This window comes from Pseudorasbora parva, chromosome 17 (genome assembly GCF_024679245.1).
Source record: "Pseudorasbora parva isolate DD20220531a chromosome 17, ASM2467924v1, whole genome shotgun sequence".
Lineage (NCBI taxonomy): Eukaryota > Metazoa > Chordata > Actinopteri > Cypriniformes > Gobionidae > Pseudorasbora > Pseudorasbora parva.
In genome coordinates this window covers 4677803-4696681 of record NC_090188.1, presented here as the reverse complement: position 1 = coordinate 4696681, position 18879 = coordinate 4677803, and the positions used below count along the sequence as shown (strand labels likewise).

General features: G+C 38.7%; 1 protein-coding gene across 1 annotated transcript in view; it reads right to left on the bottom strand.

The window, feature by feature from the left end:
* Positions 1-16183, bottom strand: part of fbxo11a (F-box protein 11a) — a 50286-nt gene extending 34103 nt beyond the window's left edge. The window contains exon 1 of the mRNA XM_067422250.1: positions 15862-16183. Within this exon, the coding sequence (XP_067278351.1) occupies positions 15862-15949 (88 nt within the window). The 5' untranslated portion in view covers positions 15950-16183. The remainder of the gene's footprint in view (positions 1-15861) is intronic.
* Positions 16184-18879: the final 2696 nt, after the last annotated feature.

The following is an 18879-nucleotide window of genomic DNA, read 5'->3' as shown; positions in this document are numbered from 1 at the left end:
CAATTTATACATGTTGATTTAATTATCTGAATGAAAAAACGAATTCCTTAACATTGCAATATATGTTTATTGCTCTTAAAATTCCAAAGTAAGACTATACAAGAGCAATGCATTCAATAAAACCTTGAAAACATAAAGTAGGCTAGACAGACAGACACACACACACACACACACACACACACACACACACACACACACACAAATAAATAAGTATTAACCTACAACAAAGAAACATATTATACGATTTTTCTATGTATGCAACTCAGCCTACAGGCTATGCCCATCGATTAAATATCAACAAGTTGGTTAATCAAATCCGGGGACACACTGCAAGCATGAGCGTCTCGGCTGCGTGGCGTGTCCGTTTTTGTTTCGGCTCACATGTTAAGAGGTTGGAGTTTGCACACTGCCTGTGACGCGCGGAAAACGCGTGCATGCTAGAAATAGAAGAGCGCCTATTTTTCACGCGTGTTGGGAGCGTCTCCAGGCAAAATAGAATAAGAAAAGATGCTTATATATAATTTTGACATGAATACATATTATTAAATTACATTTTCATGTTTGAAAGTATGTAGGTTTACATAAATGCAGATATAGGCCTAATTGTAATAATAAAAAACGTCAATTATCGATTTTGAAATATTGCAACTGTCAATACAGAACGAAATATTCTGTAGCCTATTTTGCCGTCAATACCATAGATATGTGGCTACTCCCGACATTTTCTTTGCTGTATCAGTAGGCTATTTATGTTTAACATTAGGAATAGGGCTTCCCTCCGCATCAATAGCAGCAGCAGCGCCGCGTCAGACACGCTTCTAGTGTGCAAAGGCAGAGAAAACGCCACGCAGCCCCGTGGATGATCCGCAACAGAAACGCCACGCGCATCCGCGGCATGACAGTGAAAAAAGTTACATGTAGCGTGCATTATGGGCGCCAATATTCCGTTTAAAACCGGAATAGTCCTGGGATGAAACTGCTCACTTAGAGGATGGATACCCTCGGTCACATCAGCGCGATTAGACATTGAACATTTTAAGTTTAAAACAGCTTATTATGTAGGTAACGTAGCCAATGTGTCCGATGCTTTCACTTGATGCAAACATTTGTTTTTGTGATTAAAATACATCAAATATTACCAAAACATCTGTCTTCCTGTGTGCAGAAATTTGTTTATGTAGCCGTGACAACAAAACGCGTGCGCGCATCCCTGTGATGCTCCGTGCGCACCGCGCGCCAACCCCATAGACTGGCCAACCCGCAAGCCTTGCACTTCTGAAAGTCTGAGGAGCCACTCGTGTTGCTACCATAGATATACATAATAAATAATATACTTAATTACATAATATACTTTATTATGTACATCTATGGTTGCTACTACTCTCCGGCGCCGCCATCTTTATTTTGAGTCTGACGAATCGACGCGCATATTTTGCGTCGACGTATTTTTTGCGTCGACGCGTTGTCCCAGCCCTACTCTAGATGGCAGCGCGCTACCCAAACTGACCCAAAAAAAACTGCAAATGTGACAAAAACATAGACAAACAAAATGGATAAAGCAGTTGAATCTCACTCAAGATGCCCAAAACGAATAAATAAAGAGAGGAGTAGAAGTTTGTAATTACTTTGCTTATAAAACTGATGAAGAACCATCAAACCTAGCCAAGAAGCATCTACCACTATTCTGACTTTAAAGGGGTGGTGAAACACTCAGTTTCAGTCAATCTCATGTCAATCTTGAGTACCTATAGAGTAGTATTGCATCCTTCATATCTCCGAAAAGTCTTTAGTTTTATTATATTTGTAAAAGAAATATGGGCTGTACCGAGTCTTTCCGGAAAAAACCGAGCGCCTGGAGGCGTATCGTGTGGGCGGAGCTAAAGAATGATGAGCACACACAAAGCGGTGACGTCCTCAAGCGTGGACAAACTCATGGCTATTGATCTCAGCTAATAGATATATGATCTAGAATCAGATTCGGAGGCTGAAATAAATTGAACAGGAGAAAGAGCAACAGCAGGACGTCCGTCTCTGTGGTATGGACTGTATTTAGTGGCCTGTCAACATTTGTGTGTCTTTACTCGCAGTTTATGAGGACATGATTCGGTTTATGGACTATTGTATGCAACTAAACCTTAGCAGTAGCAAGCAAAACGGTTTTGCACGTCAGACTAGTGTAACGTTATACGTAGAACTGTCACCCATCGGAATAAAGTGGAGCGCGGCGCGTCATAAGTGTTCACGGATGACTGGATCTGCACCTGAGAGACTGTTTACGGCCGTGCATTTCCTCTCTTGCTCTAGTCACGCGCGCGCACCCTACCGGGAGAAGAGCCCGTACGGCCCGTACAAGGACCTTCCGCTCTATTAACGTCAAGTCGACCCATACTCGAAAAAAACTCTCCGAAACTTGTGAGATACCGGAAGGAGTATTTTTAACACAGAAATACTCCATCAAATGTCCAACATTAGTTTTTGAAACTTTGTCTATGTTTAGGATGGGAATCCAAGTCTTTAACAGTGTAAAAAGCTCAGTATGCCCCATTTACACTGCATGGTTCAAGTGACCCAATTCCGATTTTTTCCTCTCATGTGGCACAGATCAGATATGACATGTGAACGTGTAAGCAGTAAAAAAACGCATGAATTCCGATATCCTCAGATCGGATTTAGGCCTCACTCATATGTGGTAATAAATCCGATATGATTCGGATGCGTGCATTAGCGTCTGCCATGTAAGCGGTCAAATCGGATATTCCCCAGTAAATGCAAGTCGTACGTCATTAAAAAAAGGACTGAGGCGATTGACTTCAACTCAGGTGGACGTAAACTGCGATCAAGGGCCAGTGTTGCCAAGTCTGCGGTTTTCAGGCGGAATTGGGCTACTTTAACACAGTTTTGAGTTGCAATTGGACGGGTTTTGTTGTGAAAACCTGGCAACCCTGTCAAGGGCTCTCCTCTTTTTCTCCGCCTTACGAGAGAAATGTTTTGCCGACCTTTAAAGATGTGTGGAACAGTGCAGACAGCAAAACATTGTACAATCATTTTGTCTGCATCCATTGCATCACGCTGTTTTACTTCCTTTCACCGGTTAAGAACGTCTTGGGCTGTTTTGCCAGTGTACAGTGTAAATGCAAATATCGGATACGGGTCGCTTTTGAAAAGATGATGTAAGCGGGTCGTCAAAAAAAAGTTGGATATAGTCACAAAATCGGAATTGTGCATCAAGACCTGCAGTGTAAATGCAGCCTAAGACTTCATAAGAGATCGACAGGTCAGTGAATCATTCAAACCATCTAACTTAGACATTTAATTTCTTTATACACTGATCAACGCACACACATAAGCCTAACATAAGATCGAATATCACAAAATCTCCAGCTTTCGTTTCAACCAATGACATTTAGATCTCATAATATTTGCAATGCGCAATTTACATTCGCGTTAGACACAACCGACTGTGTTTATGTGAATACTCACTAAAGACGGGGATTTGTACATAATTCTGTGCATTTGATTTTTTTAAGGAAACTTACTTTGTAATGTGCAAGCTTTAAGTTACAGGCGCGTGTGTGTGTGTGTGTGTGTGTGTGTCGTTATGAGCTCATGTCTCCTGTAACAGTTATTACGAAATGCTATAAAATACGCTTGCATGTTCAAATGATTTCCGTTATCCATCCCGAGACGAACGTGAAATGTTGAATCGGATTATGCAGATTCCTTTAGTGTAAGTGCAATGTCTTTGGAAACCAGAAGCAATTTTCTAATTTTAAAATATTTTTGCTGAAATTCTCTCACAAGAATGTTTTCAAATGACTGATTTGATGTGATAAGCTTTGCTGGTTAATTTACTAATAAACATTTTTGGTAATTTCCTACTTTATAAACTCAAAACTTGCATAATTGTACTCATTCGCGTGCAATATACCCGCGCTAATATCAAACCGTGTGGTATCGATTTAATATCGGTACTTCGGTATTAGATTGTGGTACCGTACCAAAGCCAGAATTGTGGTATCGGATCTAAAAAATGCTAAAGGCGAGCAGAAATGAGATCTACAGCTCTCTGCTTGCAGCATGTCCGTGATGCTAGTCAGGTAAATGAGTGAAACACACACATTTGTATCAAATCATATGTCAGTAATAGCTCACTTCCACGATTAAGTATGATTGCGTTCACATCAGCAACGAACCGTACCAGAGTTCACATGAACGAACCCCAGAACACCTTTTTAAGCCGACTCGGGTATGGTTCGCGGTTGCACACACAAGTTCGGAAGACCACGTTCACATCATCCAAATGAACCGAACTCTGACGTCAATCGAACCCGGGTGCGCACCAAAAGTGCTGGTGTGAAAGCACCCGAAGCAATATTGATGTCGACTAATTATCAGCGTTAACGCAGTCAACTGAATCGACCAATCGCGACAGGCACTAATATAAAAGAGGTGCACAGTGTCAAACACAAACATAAAAAAAACATCATGGAAACATAATTGACACGACAATAATGCAATACACATCATTTAACAACATGAAATGTAACAAAAAACCCTAATGGACGTAACTGAGAAGAAGAACCACTTATTTCAATGAAAGTGCCTCATTCATGCAAGACTTTACACCAGTAATCAAAAGTCAGGCTCTGCATTTAAGAGACATTTTGTTCATGATGATGGTCACTGATTTCCTAAGCGAAAAGTAACACAGTGAAACACCATACAACAACCTAAGAGCCAAAGTCCGTTAGCACAGATTTACATCACATCACCACATAATGCATTTCTAAATTTGTACTGTGGATTGCCAAGTTCAGTTTTCAGTGCATTTAGACAACTAACATGTTTCACTATCAGCTTTTAGCCTTCAAATCCAACAGCGACATTTGCAACTCAATACACTGAGAGGAGCGTCAGGACAAAGGTCAGGATTGAGGTACAAAGCGATTCACATGAATGTAGCATCACTCTCATCAATAACACCACGACAGTCTGACATTTGATAAACTCATCAGATGTCACGTAACACTCAAAGAGCCAAGCAAGAGAGTTCAGGCAGTATCTCTACACGGAGTCAAAAATCATATGAAAACAAATACACAACGAATAATGTGCATTGAAAAGCCTGGTGCAGGTAGAGCACGAGTAGTCACTTAAAGCAATAATAATAATATTAATAATAATAATAATATCCACTACTAAAAACTCAAGAGAAACTGCTGATTTAAAAACAGCGTGATTAAAGATCCCTCAGAGGCATCAAATGGAGAAATTCATATTCATGATCATCCAAACACCACAAATTAACATCAATATTACCACTATACTGCCGCTAAACAAATGCTCAGCTGTGACACGAAACGCTCTTTATCATACTAAGCATGTTGTGGGAGGATGTTATTAATAAAGCATTTAAAGTATAACCTGTAGTAATTCTTGTTTACCTTCAGGTAAGTAGGATGCCATTCTGCACGGAGGATCATCTGTGAATGAGACACATCCTGCAAACGCAGCGCTGTTGCTCTGGTTGCACCGGGGGCTCTCCAGGGCTACTAGTCCAGTAACCACTACAAACACGGTGTCCCACCAACTAATTTAACACAACAGACAGTATGCTGTGTCCAAACAAAGATCATCCACACTCAGGTGATCCAGCATTTAAAGAAACTGTTAACATTATGTGGATTATTGATATTACTAAATAAAATCAAGCAGTGTCCTTCGGCGTGCCAACATGGCATCTAAAAAGTATTTAAAACAACATTTTGATAATTTATTTATCATTACTATGCAATTTAAAGACTCAATATTTTAAAGCAGCACTTGGCAACTTTTGCTCTCGGGGTCCCCCGACAGTTTGGAAAAAATAATGTCCTTAACTACTGTCGTAAGCTCTGTAATCCTACACCAGGGGATCCCATCGCGCGTGCATTTGTTGACATGACAGCCCTGATAGCCCTGAACTAGTGATGCGCGGGTCGTCTCATAACCCGCGGACCCCGTATGTCTATTTAATGGTCGCGGGTGCGGGGCGGGTTGTAAACATATATACAGTGGTGCGGGGCGGGCCAAATAACTTCATAAAAGCATCCCGCGGGTTGGTGCAGCACTAACAGTTCCCCTGAACACTGCAGGAGGAGTTCACATGCAGGTGTTCTTCTGGCGGCGCGTGTGAAATGTCTTCAGCCCAGGTACAGTCAGTGGCATGTTTCAGCATGTCATATGAATATAATTTCATGGGTTTTATTTTTTTCAAACGCCAAATAATCGCGATGCTCACGTTTACAAGCCAGCGTCATTATAGTAGTCTATTGGTTACTGTTTTACAGAATCTATATGATACTTCAGTTCAATGTTTGAGTGGTCGGTAATCACCATAACAAGCAGGACAGCATCGGTCGGGCACGCCTCCTTCAGCTCACGCCGACGAGCAAACGCTGGTCACATGTTGATCCTCATCCTGCCTTTAATCCTATCACTTTTTCGTTCCCTCTTATTGCTTTCCTCCAACTAAACCTTTTCTTTCTTATTTGTCTCTGCTGCTTCGGACATGACTATATTATCCGACGAACAAAGTTGGGCTCGCACATCCGAATTTAAGGAAGTGTGGGTGTTGGTGGAAGTGACGTATTTGCCGTAAAGTCGTATTTTGTCGCATTTTGTAGTTCTTTTTGTTCTCGGGTTACTACCAGAAACCCGAAGTTTAAAAGTACGATTAAAAACGATACAGACCCCATCAGGCTATATTATGAAGGTTGAAAAGTTACCTAGTGCTGCTTTAACAAAATGTAATCCTGCCAATGCAAGAGTTTTTATGCAAAAGAGCTAAAAAAATATTAATTCAGATTTCCCACCAAGTTTAATTAAAGGTGCACTATGTAACTTTTATATTCAAAATTAACTAAATTGAATCAATCCTTCTTCCAAAACATATTATTATATGCATTTATATTTTTGACCTGCTGGGATAGTTTTCACAGCAAACTGTGTACATACATCACTCACCCATTCGTCATATCCATAAATAGAGAAAAGTTGCTCCGGCTGCTTTGACGCGCTAAATCTCTAACCACCGGGGAATCACCCATTTTAAACAAACAACAACAGTCGCAAGTCTGCTGGAGAAAAGACAACGCTCCTAAAACAAGAATCAACGTTGGCTTGACTTTTCAAAGATTGTGAAAACTGAGGGATTTGAAATGTTGTAAAGGCGACTCAAAGATGCCGTTGGAATTTTATTGAACATATAAATTGCCATATGTAAAGCATTATCTATTGTGATGGGTCATTTCATTATGGTTGTTGTAGTGCTGTGCTGGACCATTATGGTCAATATATCGGCCGATATTTGGCATTTTAAATATCGGCATCGGAGAACACATTTTTCTGATTGGTTGATGTGTTAGAAGAGGAATGTTTATTTTGCTGGGCAGCCCTGAGAATGTTATTAAACATTTATTAATACATTATTAGATAGAACTGTTAAAGAAAGTTAAAGATGTGTGGAAAAAGTATAGCGTTTGCTTATATATTATTAGTAACAGAAAGGCAACATTCAGCAAATCAACAAAGAAATCTCTACACTGTAAAAAAAATATTGTTTTTTTTTTGTTGGTTTAACTGAAAAAAGTAAGTAACCTTAAAATTGCCTTAAAATTGAGTTTATTGAAATAAAAAATTTGAGTTGATACAATAAAGGACATTTGTTTAATAAATAGAAACTCAAAATATATTGTATCTGAACCACATAAAAAATTTGATAAATCATGAAAATAGCACTATTTGGCATGTTTAACTGCGTCATCAGAAATAAAACACACACAATTACCCAATATGCTTACAAAATCTTTTAATAAAGGTTGTCGAATCTCCAAAAATGTTCATTGTTTTAACTGAAAAATTTAATTTCAATGAACTCAAAATTAAGGCAACCAAGGCAAGCAGAACTTTTTTTCTAAATAATTTTTTAGTGTATCTAATAACATTCAGATTTCATATTTCATTAAATCCAGTTGTGAGATATCCTGAAGTGTGATTTTTGTAGACTGCATGATTGCGTGTTACTCTAGCTGTGTAACAGTCGGTCCGTGTGAAATAAATGTGGACATTTATCACTGGAGACGCCATCGAACAAATGAAAATCAAATTAAATCTTTAATTTTAATATATAAAATTGAATGCCATATTAAAGCCATTTTCATTGTGTTCTGTATGTCAAATTAGTGCTACGTTGTCTGTATTTAAAAAAAAAAAAAAGACCAGTGCACACAAATTTACTAGTTACAGTGTTTACTTCCTTTTCATTCGTATATTTTTAAACAATTACTTTATTTGTGGAAAAATACTGTAATAGGATTGCGGTATCAAGAAGCTGCCATCTAAAGTATTAAGCATGTTTATTGTAAAGAATTTCTCATATTAATTTCTAATTTATTAAATATTAATTAAAATATAAATTTTATGCCTATATTATATTATGTATATCAGCTTCATATCGGCCACCCAGCTCTCTAAGATCCAAAACCAATATCAGTCAACATCAATAAGGACCATATTCATCTATAGTGTCACGCAAAGCCGAAGCACAACCAAAACTATGTTCTTCCATAAAATAAAAAAAGCAAAAAAAATGCAGGTTTGTTTTTTTTATTCTGCCACATAATTAGTGCTGAAAAGTTGCACACACAAAAAGATGCACAGGTCATGTGACTAGACCTTTTGAATAACATTTGTTTCTTTTAGCTATTTAAGCAACATTTCATAATTTAAATCTATTTATCCAAAACCAGAAGGAAAAGGGAGAGTAATCAAGTAAATCCCACTTAACCTAAGGACTAAAGAAGCTTCTATCAAAGTCCAATTTCTTGAGAAAGTCTCATGCTGGGAATACGCCTGACAGCATGTTAAGCTTCACTGAATAGCGCTTAAACAATCTGTAACGTCTGAATCACAATAAAGGATCGCCCCACCTTTCATTAACATTCTTTTCAGGCTACATCCACTAAGCTTCAAAGACACATATGACCCCCTACAGGACACACATGAATTGATGGTGAATGGGGTTTAGATCTTATCAGCTTGACTTAATGAAGCCTGTGAGCTTCACTAGTTCATTACTGCAGCAGTTCATCAGCAAACTCATTATTATTACGAGCTTGCATGGAAATTGAGGTTATTGATAAACATTTACACATTTGATGCTTTTATCGAAAGACTTGCATTGCAGTTCGTGCATTCCCCAGGAATCAAACCCATGACCTTACTAGTGCCATGCGAAATGGTGAAAACACAAACGATTACCACTGGGAAACAGAAGAAACATCCAACTAGTAGTTACCAATCCCCCAGTGTGAACTTCATGCCCTAATTTAAGAAAGGATTCCTAAAGGCCAGTTGCAAACTTTGCTGTCACTAAACGCCACACACACCCTCTAAGTAATTGGTATCTCTCAGTCCAATTCTGGCCCATCTTGTTTTAAAGCGCTGCAGTTTGACCCAGTTTTCGTAAGAAAGACACATTCCGGCTTATTTCCAAACATTCCCTCGCAGTGCCCCAGTGGAGACGACTAAATAAAAATATGTGCCAGACTCACCTTAGCACACCTTGTGAGAGTTCCTGTAGCATCATTCATGTTACTCACAACCCCTAAAGATGTGTCCGGAGCGAACTGTAGCACACCACCAATGCAATAAACACATCTGACAAAAAACGTATCCTGGAGTATTACCACGACAGTAAATTCAGCTTTTATTGTTTTCCAGGAAGTACTCCGGAAGGTGAAGCACCTGCTACGAGAAGACCACCAGATTGGAAAAATGAAGAAAATGCACTTACTATTAATTATTGCTTTATAGACGTTATCTTTAGGGCTACAACAACTAGTCAATAAAATCAATAATAATCGATAATGAAAATCATTGAGAACAATTATCATTTTTCAATTAGTTGGGACTGCCACCAACTTCCACCAGTCACGTCAAATTACAGCACTGAATGCAATTATCTAATCAACCAATCACATGGCAGTTGCTTCAATGCATTTAGGGGTGTGGTCTTGGTCAAGACAATCTCCTGAACTCCAAACTGAATGTCAGAATGGGAAAGGTGATTTAAGCAATTTTGAGCGAGGCACGGTTGTTGGTGCCAGACCAGCCTATCTGAGTATTTCACAATCTGTCCAGTTACTGGGATTTTCACGCACAACAATTTCTAGGGTTTACAAAGAATGGTGTGAAAAGGGAAAAACATCCAGTATGCAGCAGTCCTGAGGGCGAAAATGCCTTGTTGATGCTCGAGGTCAGAGGAGAATGGGCCGACTGATTCAAGCTGGTAGAAGAGCAACTTTGACTGAAATAACCACTCGTTACAACCGAGGTATGCAGCAAAGCATTTGTGAAGCCAAAGCAGAAGACCCCACCAGGTACCACTCATCTCCACCACAAATAGGAAAGAGGCTACAATTTGCACGAGCTCACCAAAATTGGACAGTTGAAGAAAAATGTTGCCTGGTCTGATGAGTCTCGATTTCTGCTAAGGCATTCAGATGGTAGAGTCAGAATTTGGCGTAAACCGAATGACAACATGGATCCATCATGCCTTGTTAGCACTGTGCAGGCTGGTGGTGGTGGTGTAATGGTGTGGGGGATGTTTTCTTGGCACACTTTAGTGCCAGCTGGGCATCGTTTAAATGTCACGGCCTACCTGAGCATTGTTTCTGACCACGTCCATCCCTTTATGACCACCATGTACCCATCCTCTGATGGCTACTTCCAGCAGGATAATGCACCATGTCACAAAGCTCGAATCAAATTGGTTTCTTTAACATGACAATGAGTTCAGTGTACTAAAATGGCTCCCACATTCACCAGATCTCAACCCAATAGAGCATCTTTGTGATGTGGTGAAACGGGAGCTTCGGGTCGTGGATGTGCATCCCACAGCTCTCCATCAACTGCAAGAGGCTATCCTATTAATATGGGCCAACATTTCTAAAGAACGCCTTGAGTACCTTGTTGAATCAATGCCACGTAGAATTAAGGCAGTTCTGAAGGCGAAAGGGTCAAACACAGTATTAGAATGGTGCTCGGAAAGGCCAGCTGCACTGCAGTCACAGGACTTCACCAAATAAAAAAATGTTACCAATGAAGTGTGTTTTTGTATCCTGGATGCCAGCTGAACTCAGCCCCGCCTACAACATTTTAGCTCATGCAGTTCGGTCTGGACTTGAATAAATGGCGTTTGGGGGGTAATGTGTGTAATTTTGGAAAGTTTGCCTAAAATTCACATTCCTGGGTCTATATCAATCACATAATTGAGGTCGCTTCAACTAGGGATGGGACGAAATATCGTTTGACAAAATATCGCGATACAAAACGTGACGAAACGCATCGAGGTCGAAAAAAATGGATCGCGAAATAACTAGATAGATGGCACTGCTGCATGATTTGCGTAGTAAATAAATAATTTAGTGTAATATATGTGTGTGTGTGTGGGGCAAACATAATAAAACGCAGCGCGCATTTTCTGTTTGTTCTGAGGCATAGCCCGTAGTTGGAAAAAGTGAGAGCAGTCAGACAAAGGATGAAAGAAAAGTGGTTTACATTAGCATTAATATTCTAAACCAAAAATGCAGTTATTGCCTACATAAACTACCATATTTTCTGTTTAACTTTTATTAGACTCCAGAAAGAAAAGGGTGTTTTTTCACTGAGCACATTCTCTGCAGTCTGAGCGCGATGCACTGCAGCTCACTCTCGCTCATGTCTGAGGTAAATCATTAACACCATCACCGCTTACAGTACACGTGTTTTATTGAACTAAATACATTGCAATCGGCTAAAACGAATGCACAGGTTACTTTCCTGAACAAGCGCGCTCCCGAGTCGTCCGTGTTCTTCACACTGTCCACGTGAATCGCGGCCCAGTTCGGCCCGCACACGCAAAATACCGGCAGTTCAATACGGAATGCGGATCTCTTAAAGGGGCCGCACTATATTCCTACTCGTGTAATATGGACCTCCTCCAGGTATGGTGTGGTTCTGGTTCGCTCACTGGTACACATTAACAATTTTTCATACGAACTTTGCCCTGCTCTGAATTAAACTGCCAGTGTAAAAACTAAGTGAGAAATCACTACTTACTCATTATTTTTAAGTTTAGGCTTAAGAGACATGAACAATTTCTTAGATAAACATATCTATGACCTTTGATGTGTCTAGTCTTCATGCTGTATTGATTATTATTGAATAAGTATGGTTTCACTAATAATAAATGTACATTTGCATAAAGCATGCATATTTGTCCATACCTATGTTGATTAGAGTATTAAAAACTTAATTTAAACTTAATTTAAGACACATTTACAATTGCTAAAAAGGTGCAATTAAATTGCGATTAATCGCGAGTTAACTCATGACAATCACGCAGTTAATCGCGATTCAATATTTTAATCGATTGACATCCCTACAGTGCCCTCCACAATTATTGGCACCCCTGTTTAAGATGAGGTCGTGGACTTCTAAAAATTCTCCTTTTTTTTAAACAACATAGAACCAAAATGCAAAAAAAGAGAAAAATCCTACCTTTCGTTTAAGTACATTACTTAGGTGGTAAAAAAAAAAAAAAATATCACAGATTTGGAAAGAAAAAAAAATATTTTGATATCGTATCGTGAGGTATCGTATCGTAACCCTGGCATATGGAGGTGCATCGTATCGTGAGTTTAAGTGTATCGTCCCATCCCTAGCTTCAACCCACGGACATGGAAAACAACCCGCAGAAAGAAAAGCAGACATGGCAACACAGAGCAGTTGAGCTCTGTTGACATTTGACAACTAACGTTATGCATCGCTCCGTTGCTGTGATTGGTTGCTGTGATTGGTCTATCCAATTGATGTCTTTCCTGGTTCAGTTGAAACACGCCCCATAATTACAGCCCAATGGAGCAGTGAAAGACTCATATTCTGACTAGAATTGAGTATGACCACGTCAGGCTAGTGTTTTTGACGGAGCGGTCCGCTTGCTACTGCTAACATTTAGTCGCATACAATAGTCCATAAACCAAATCATGTCCTCATAAACTTTGAGTAAGCACACAGAAATGTTGACAAGCCACTAAGCATAGTTACAGTAACGTTACCACTTAGAGACATCCTGCTGTTGCTCCTATTAAATTTCAGCCTCTGGATTTGACTCTGGAACATATATGTATGGTTAAATCTAATTGATAGACATGGTTTATTTAGGAGAATGTTTTCTTTTCCACGTTTAAGGTTGTCACTGCTTTCAGACGCTCTCAATGCACTAGCTGCGCGAATCATTCTTTAGCTCCGCCCACAGGATAGGTCTCCAGCCGCAAATTTTTTTCTGGAAAGACTTGGTACAGCGTAGCTTTCTTTTATAAATATTATAAAACAAAAGACTTTTCTGAGATATGAAGGATGCAGTACTACTCTATAGGTACTCAAGATTGACATGAAATGTCACTGAGTGTGACAAAATGTAAGCACCTATTTAAGTGAGTTTGTCATTGTACCGTTTTGTTGGTGTTTTTCATTAATAACAACTACGAACCCACCATTCAAGCCACTACCGCTCCTGAATTGGGGCTAATTCTGTGAAAGTAAAATGTGAACGGCCATTCATAATAGCAGCCATATTAATGTTATTGCAAATAATATCGTAACGTAGTTTAAAGTATCAAGATAATATTGAATTGTGGGGCCTCTGGTGATTCCCACCCCTAATTCACAATCACAATCTGAATGCAAATTTAGCTTTAAATACACTGCAAAGTTTCTGGATTGACAACTGTATTTAAATGCACTACTGAAGCATAAACTGTGATGACTGAACGAGACAATTTTAAAGTGCTGCATATAACAGTTTTTGTTCTAGTCCCAAATTTGGTACCAAGAACTGCAAAATTTTATATTAATACCGAATACTAAATTTGGTACTGTGACACCCCTACCTGGAGCTTTTACATCACATCACAAATCGCAATTAGATTGCAAATAGTTTGTAAGAATCTGTTAATGCACACTTGACTAAATGTAAAAACATAGGACAACCTTCCTATATCGTACATATGAAGTGACATTCCCATCTTAAAAATGTAGCTCGTGTCCAACTCAACAACTCCACGAAGGCAGCAGTTTAAAGCACGTTTTCAATGCAACACCTGTCTCTCAACCTTGATTACAGAACATTCCCATAAGCTGACAGCAGCCATTCATTTACATACCCAGAGCTGCTCTATGTGCTGAAACCATCCTTCAATTTCAGTCTCGCTCTAGTCCCATGACAACACTCTAATTAGAAGTTAAGATGTGGTTAGTACAACCAGCTCTCAAGTTTGATTGCCTGAATCCCAAACAAGGTGTCCGGCTGTTAGATTTGCATAGCAAATTACCAACTATTACAGCTGTTTGACTGGGTGGCCAAAAGGACTGTGCGTGCATTAGAGTTGGGACAAACTTTGAAAACATTTGGATGGTCAAACAACCTGGCACTTAATCTATAATAACCAATCAATTAACAGGACCAACACAACACTGTTCATCAGAAAGGTTCAAGACCCAAATATCAACACCAGAGGCGTACTGGTCAACTAAAACTGTTAACTAGTCATTACAACTCATCAACAAGCCAATCAACCCCCAACCACAATAAACAAGTCAATGAGGGCGTTAAGTTTACAGCATCCAGCACAGCTGACTAATTAAACCAAGGCAAAAAGTAAACAGGAAGTTCTTGCAAAAAACCTAAAACATTGTTTTACTATGGTGTACAAGACTAATACAATACTTTTACTATGGTACACTTGGAAATACATTAGAGTATCATGTATACTATAGCTTACATACTTCAAACAATACCACCATGGTAAAAACATAACTGAAAACAAATGACCATTGTAATACCCAAAACAAAACCTGGCAACAGTGTTGAACATTGATAGACCATACACATTGAGTTTGGAATCATTGTGCTTTGATAGTATAATCCTAATGTTACTCTTTATAATTACCATAATAATTTTTACATGTAACTCCATGAATACAATGCTTTTACCATAAAACATGTCCAACATAATGTGGTAAATTTGACATGATGTGGTAATACAAAAGTTTCTTCGACATGTACAATGATGCAACCCTGAGAATCCATATTACACCAATTTCAGTACCATTAATCAAAATACCATGGTACAGCCACAGTACATCTTTGTAAAGGAAATTACCATGGTAAAAGTTCAAACACCATGGTGCATAGGCGTATATTACTGTACTGAAAGAAAACGTATTCATATACAACAGTATTTAAAAGTTACACCTTTGTACTTCTGGTTTTGCAAAGTGTATTCTCTGCAAATGCCCAAAATAAAGAGTTTAAGTTGTAATCTAATAAATAATGATTGTGACAGTGGTGTTTACTCGGGTTTGTGCTGTATTTTGTTGGCTTAGCTGTTATGCTGCTAACAGCAGATGCTAACCATCACAGGGCTATAAAACAACTGACCGCTGCCATTTCTCACAAATATATAATCGTCAGTGCCACCATTTAGTCTCATGTTAGATTTTAAATCACGACTTGTTCATTCTGAAATATGCAGTCAAAATGTGCACGTTAAATAAGCTTTACAGCAGATATGAGAGCAAATCAAGCCCCGTTAAACAAAGCGCGGCCTGCGGGGGGATCAGAAGCCTCGGTGTTTCCTGACGGATGAACATTAACACAAATAACCTCACAATACAACATCACCGCACGAATACTGCAGAAATTTACACAAGCCTTCTAAAGGATGAGGGACTGGAGTGAATCAAGTCCAGGTTGGTGTTTGTTAGAGATATATTCACCCCTTTCTGCGTTGTTTCTGTCCGGCGGTACCGGGCGCGGCCTCGACACTCGCCGGGGTCTGCGGTTAGTCGCTCTGACGGAGTTCATTTGACGGGTTTCTGGTTAAAACACACACCGCTGCAGCCCTTTCCTCTGTATCCTTACACTGTGCTGAGCTCGGGAAATGTAAATAAAAGCCTCAGGTGCATTGCACTTAGAATCAGCTTGGTCTGGGCTCCGGAGAAAAAGCTTTACTGTCCAGGCGCTCCGTTCCAAGAGCTCCGATTTCGATTTTCAGTGGCAGGAGGAGCCATTTACACACACACACACTCACACACTCTCACTCACTCCCATATACAACCACATGGCGGAGCACACCACCAATCAAAGTAGATTTTTCCCTAATAAGAAGTACCATGGTTATACCATAGTATTACCATAGTATAGTAAATACTGGTAAGTTACTTGAACCACCAATGTGCCATGATATCAATAACTATATACGGCTACCATGACACCTACATCGGTGTAGGCTACCAAAGAATAACATCATGGTAGGCCTATACCATGGTAATAAAACAAATAAAAAAAACATAGTAGTGCCATAGTATGCTACATTTTTGTTATGTGGCAGAAACATGGTAAAATAATTGTAAAGGCACAGTAAAAAAAAAAAAAAAAAAAAAAAAAAAAAAATATATATATATATATATATATATATATATATATATATATATATATATATATATATATATAGGCTATGTAGCTATTATATATTATGAAATACCTATTACTATATACTTTATGTTTTATAAACATTGGACAGTTAGTTTGTTAGTAAACAATGCAACTTTATGAGGTGACACTTCAACCATATGTTTATATCAACATCAAGAATAATAACAAAGAACGTTCAGATAAACAGATCCAACTATGAGCATCCCAAAACAAGCTAACAAGTCACAAGAAAACACCAGCAAGAGTAAAAGCAAATAGTACGAATTGAAGAAAATAATAGGACAGTTCAGCTGCATCATTTATTCTTGTTGGGAGTTTTGTATTATGCTGGAACCCAGCATGCATTGCAGCATGAGGCTTTTTGTTGATTGTCACCATTGTTGAGATTCATACGCTGATTGTTGATGTCTGGATGATACAGTAGATCAAAAATCTTTCATGCACAATGTGTTTAAAATCCCTTATATTAACTGATTGCTGGATTTCATTGTTGTTGGTAATGCAAAAGGTATCCTATTAATGGTACAACACTCTTATGATCGGTTTTGAGACAGGATGAGATCAGAGAATATGATTATTATATGATTATTACACCATCAATAGTCAGCAAATATCACCTGGTCTCCTACTTTCTTTGCTGTGGCAAATGTTGTGTATAAACTGTTACTGAAGACAAAAATAAAGCTGATCACCATAATGGACCCTGTTAATGTTCCCTGCTTTTAAAGGGATAGTTCACCCAAAAAGAAAATGTATCCCATGATTTACTCACCCTCAAGTCATTCTTAGTGTATATGACATTCTTCGTATTTTTTAGACGAATACAATCAGAGTTAAAGGAACTGTATGTAAGAAATTTATTTCAATTAATCATAAAATGGCCCTGATAAGTCTAGACATTAAGAAATCATGTTAATTTCAAATACTTCTATCACTGACACAACAGTAGTCCGGCCGGGATATTGTCATTTAAAAGTTGTTGTTGCAGCCCTCAACTGATGTTGATGTTGACATGTTGTGTTTTGGCCTGAAGCTCCGCCCTCCACCTATCGACCAATCACAAAGTCAGTAGTATTTCATCCGGGTTGCCAGATCTGCTCTAGTTACCACAGCTGCAGATCTACAAACGCTCCTGCTGATCCTGCAGCCAATCTGGCAACCTCGGGTCAGGGGGAGGGGGAGAGGGGAGAGGGAATGCAGTACTGGTTTCTGGCCACAATCTTACATACACTTCCTTAAAAAAAGAAAAAGAAAAAAAGTCTGAGCTTTATAATGGCCGAGAATGGTTTCCTCGTTTTTGAAGTCCTTAAAGTTGCAATCATTTATGAGGGACCCTTCCTAATCTATATATTTTTATGTATGAAAAAACCTTCAAACTGTTAGATAAATAGTAAGTGACATTATAAATACAACATATTGTTTCCGAACTTAAATTGGCTATACTTAATGTTGGATCTATGAACCTGAAGAGGAACATTTTCATTTAAAAATGATTTAGCAACTTTCACAATAAATGTATAAGCATTTTACATACTGCGTCAAGAATTAAAACAGTGAGCAAGATAAAAACTCATACGCAACGTCTGGAAAGTAGGTATATGGCAAGACAGGAGAGAAATTTTTAGAAATGAAACAGTTAGAATGTTCAGTAGATTTTATCAATTTTTACTTTAAATTTGCTGCACCCTTAGAACCCCTTAGAACCATCTGGAGGACCCCTGGAGGTCCCCGGGCCCTTGTTTGAAAACCCCTGCTCTAAATGATGCTAACTGTCGTAGAGACATCCAGCGTATGGCGTAGGACGCTCCGGTGATAACATGCTATTTCTCCAGAACCATGTTCTGTTTTTGTTTTTTTATTGTAATATTTACAAATAACAGGATATATACACAGTATATTGAATTACAATATTAAATTGTAATTTTCCTGTGAAATTACAGGAAATTCCTGGCAACTGAGTTGCAGTAAAATACAATAAATTACAGCATTTTACTGTAATAATGCTACTATAATCACAGTAGCACTGCTGTATAAATACAGTACTATATTGTATTTTAAAAAAACAGTAAAATTCCTGTATATTACTTGCTGTAAATTTACGGCAACTAGTTACCAGGAATTTCCTGTTAATTTACAATAAATTTTTAACAGTGCAAGTTTTGTTTTGCTCTATCCTCTGCGCTTCCGCATTCGTCACCGGAAGTTAAGCTACGCCTGCGTCCTTCGTCATGCGCTGGAATGCCAGTCTCTCGTGTTCAGAGTAGTTAGAGATTACAGTTTGAAAAGTTTTAAATATGGAT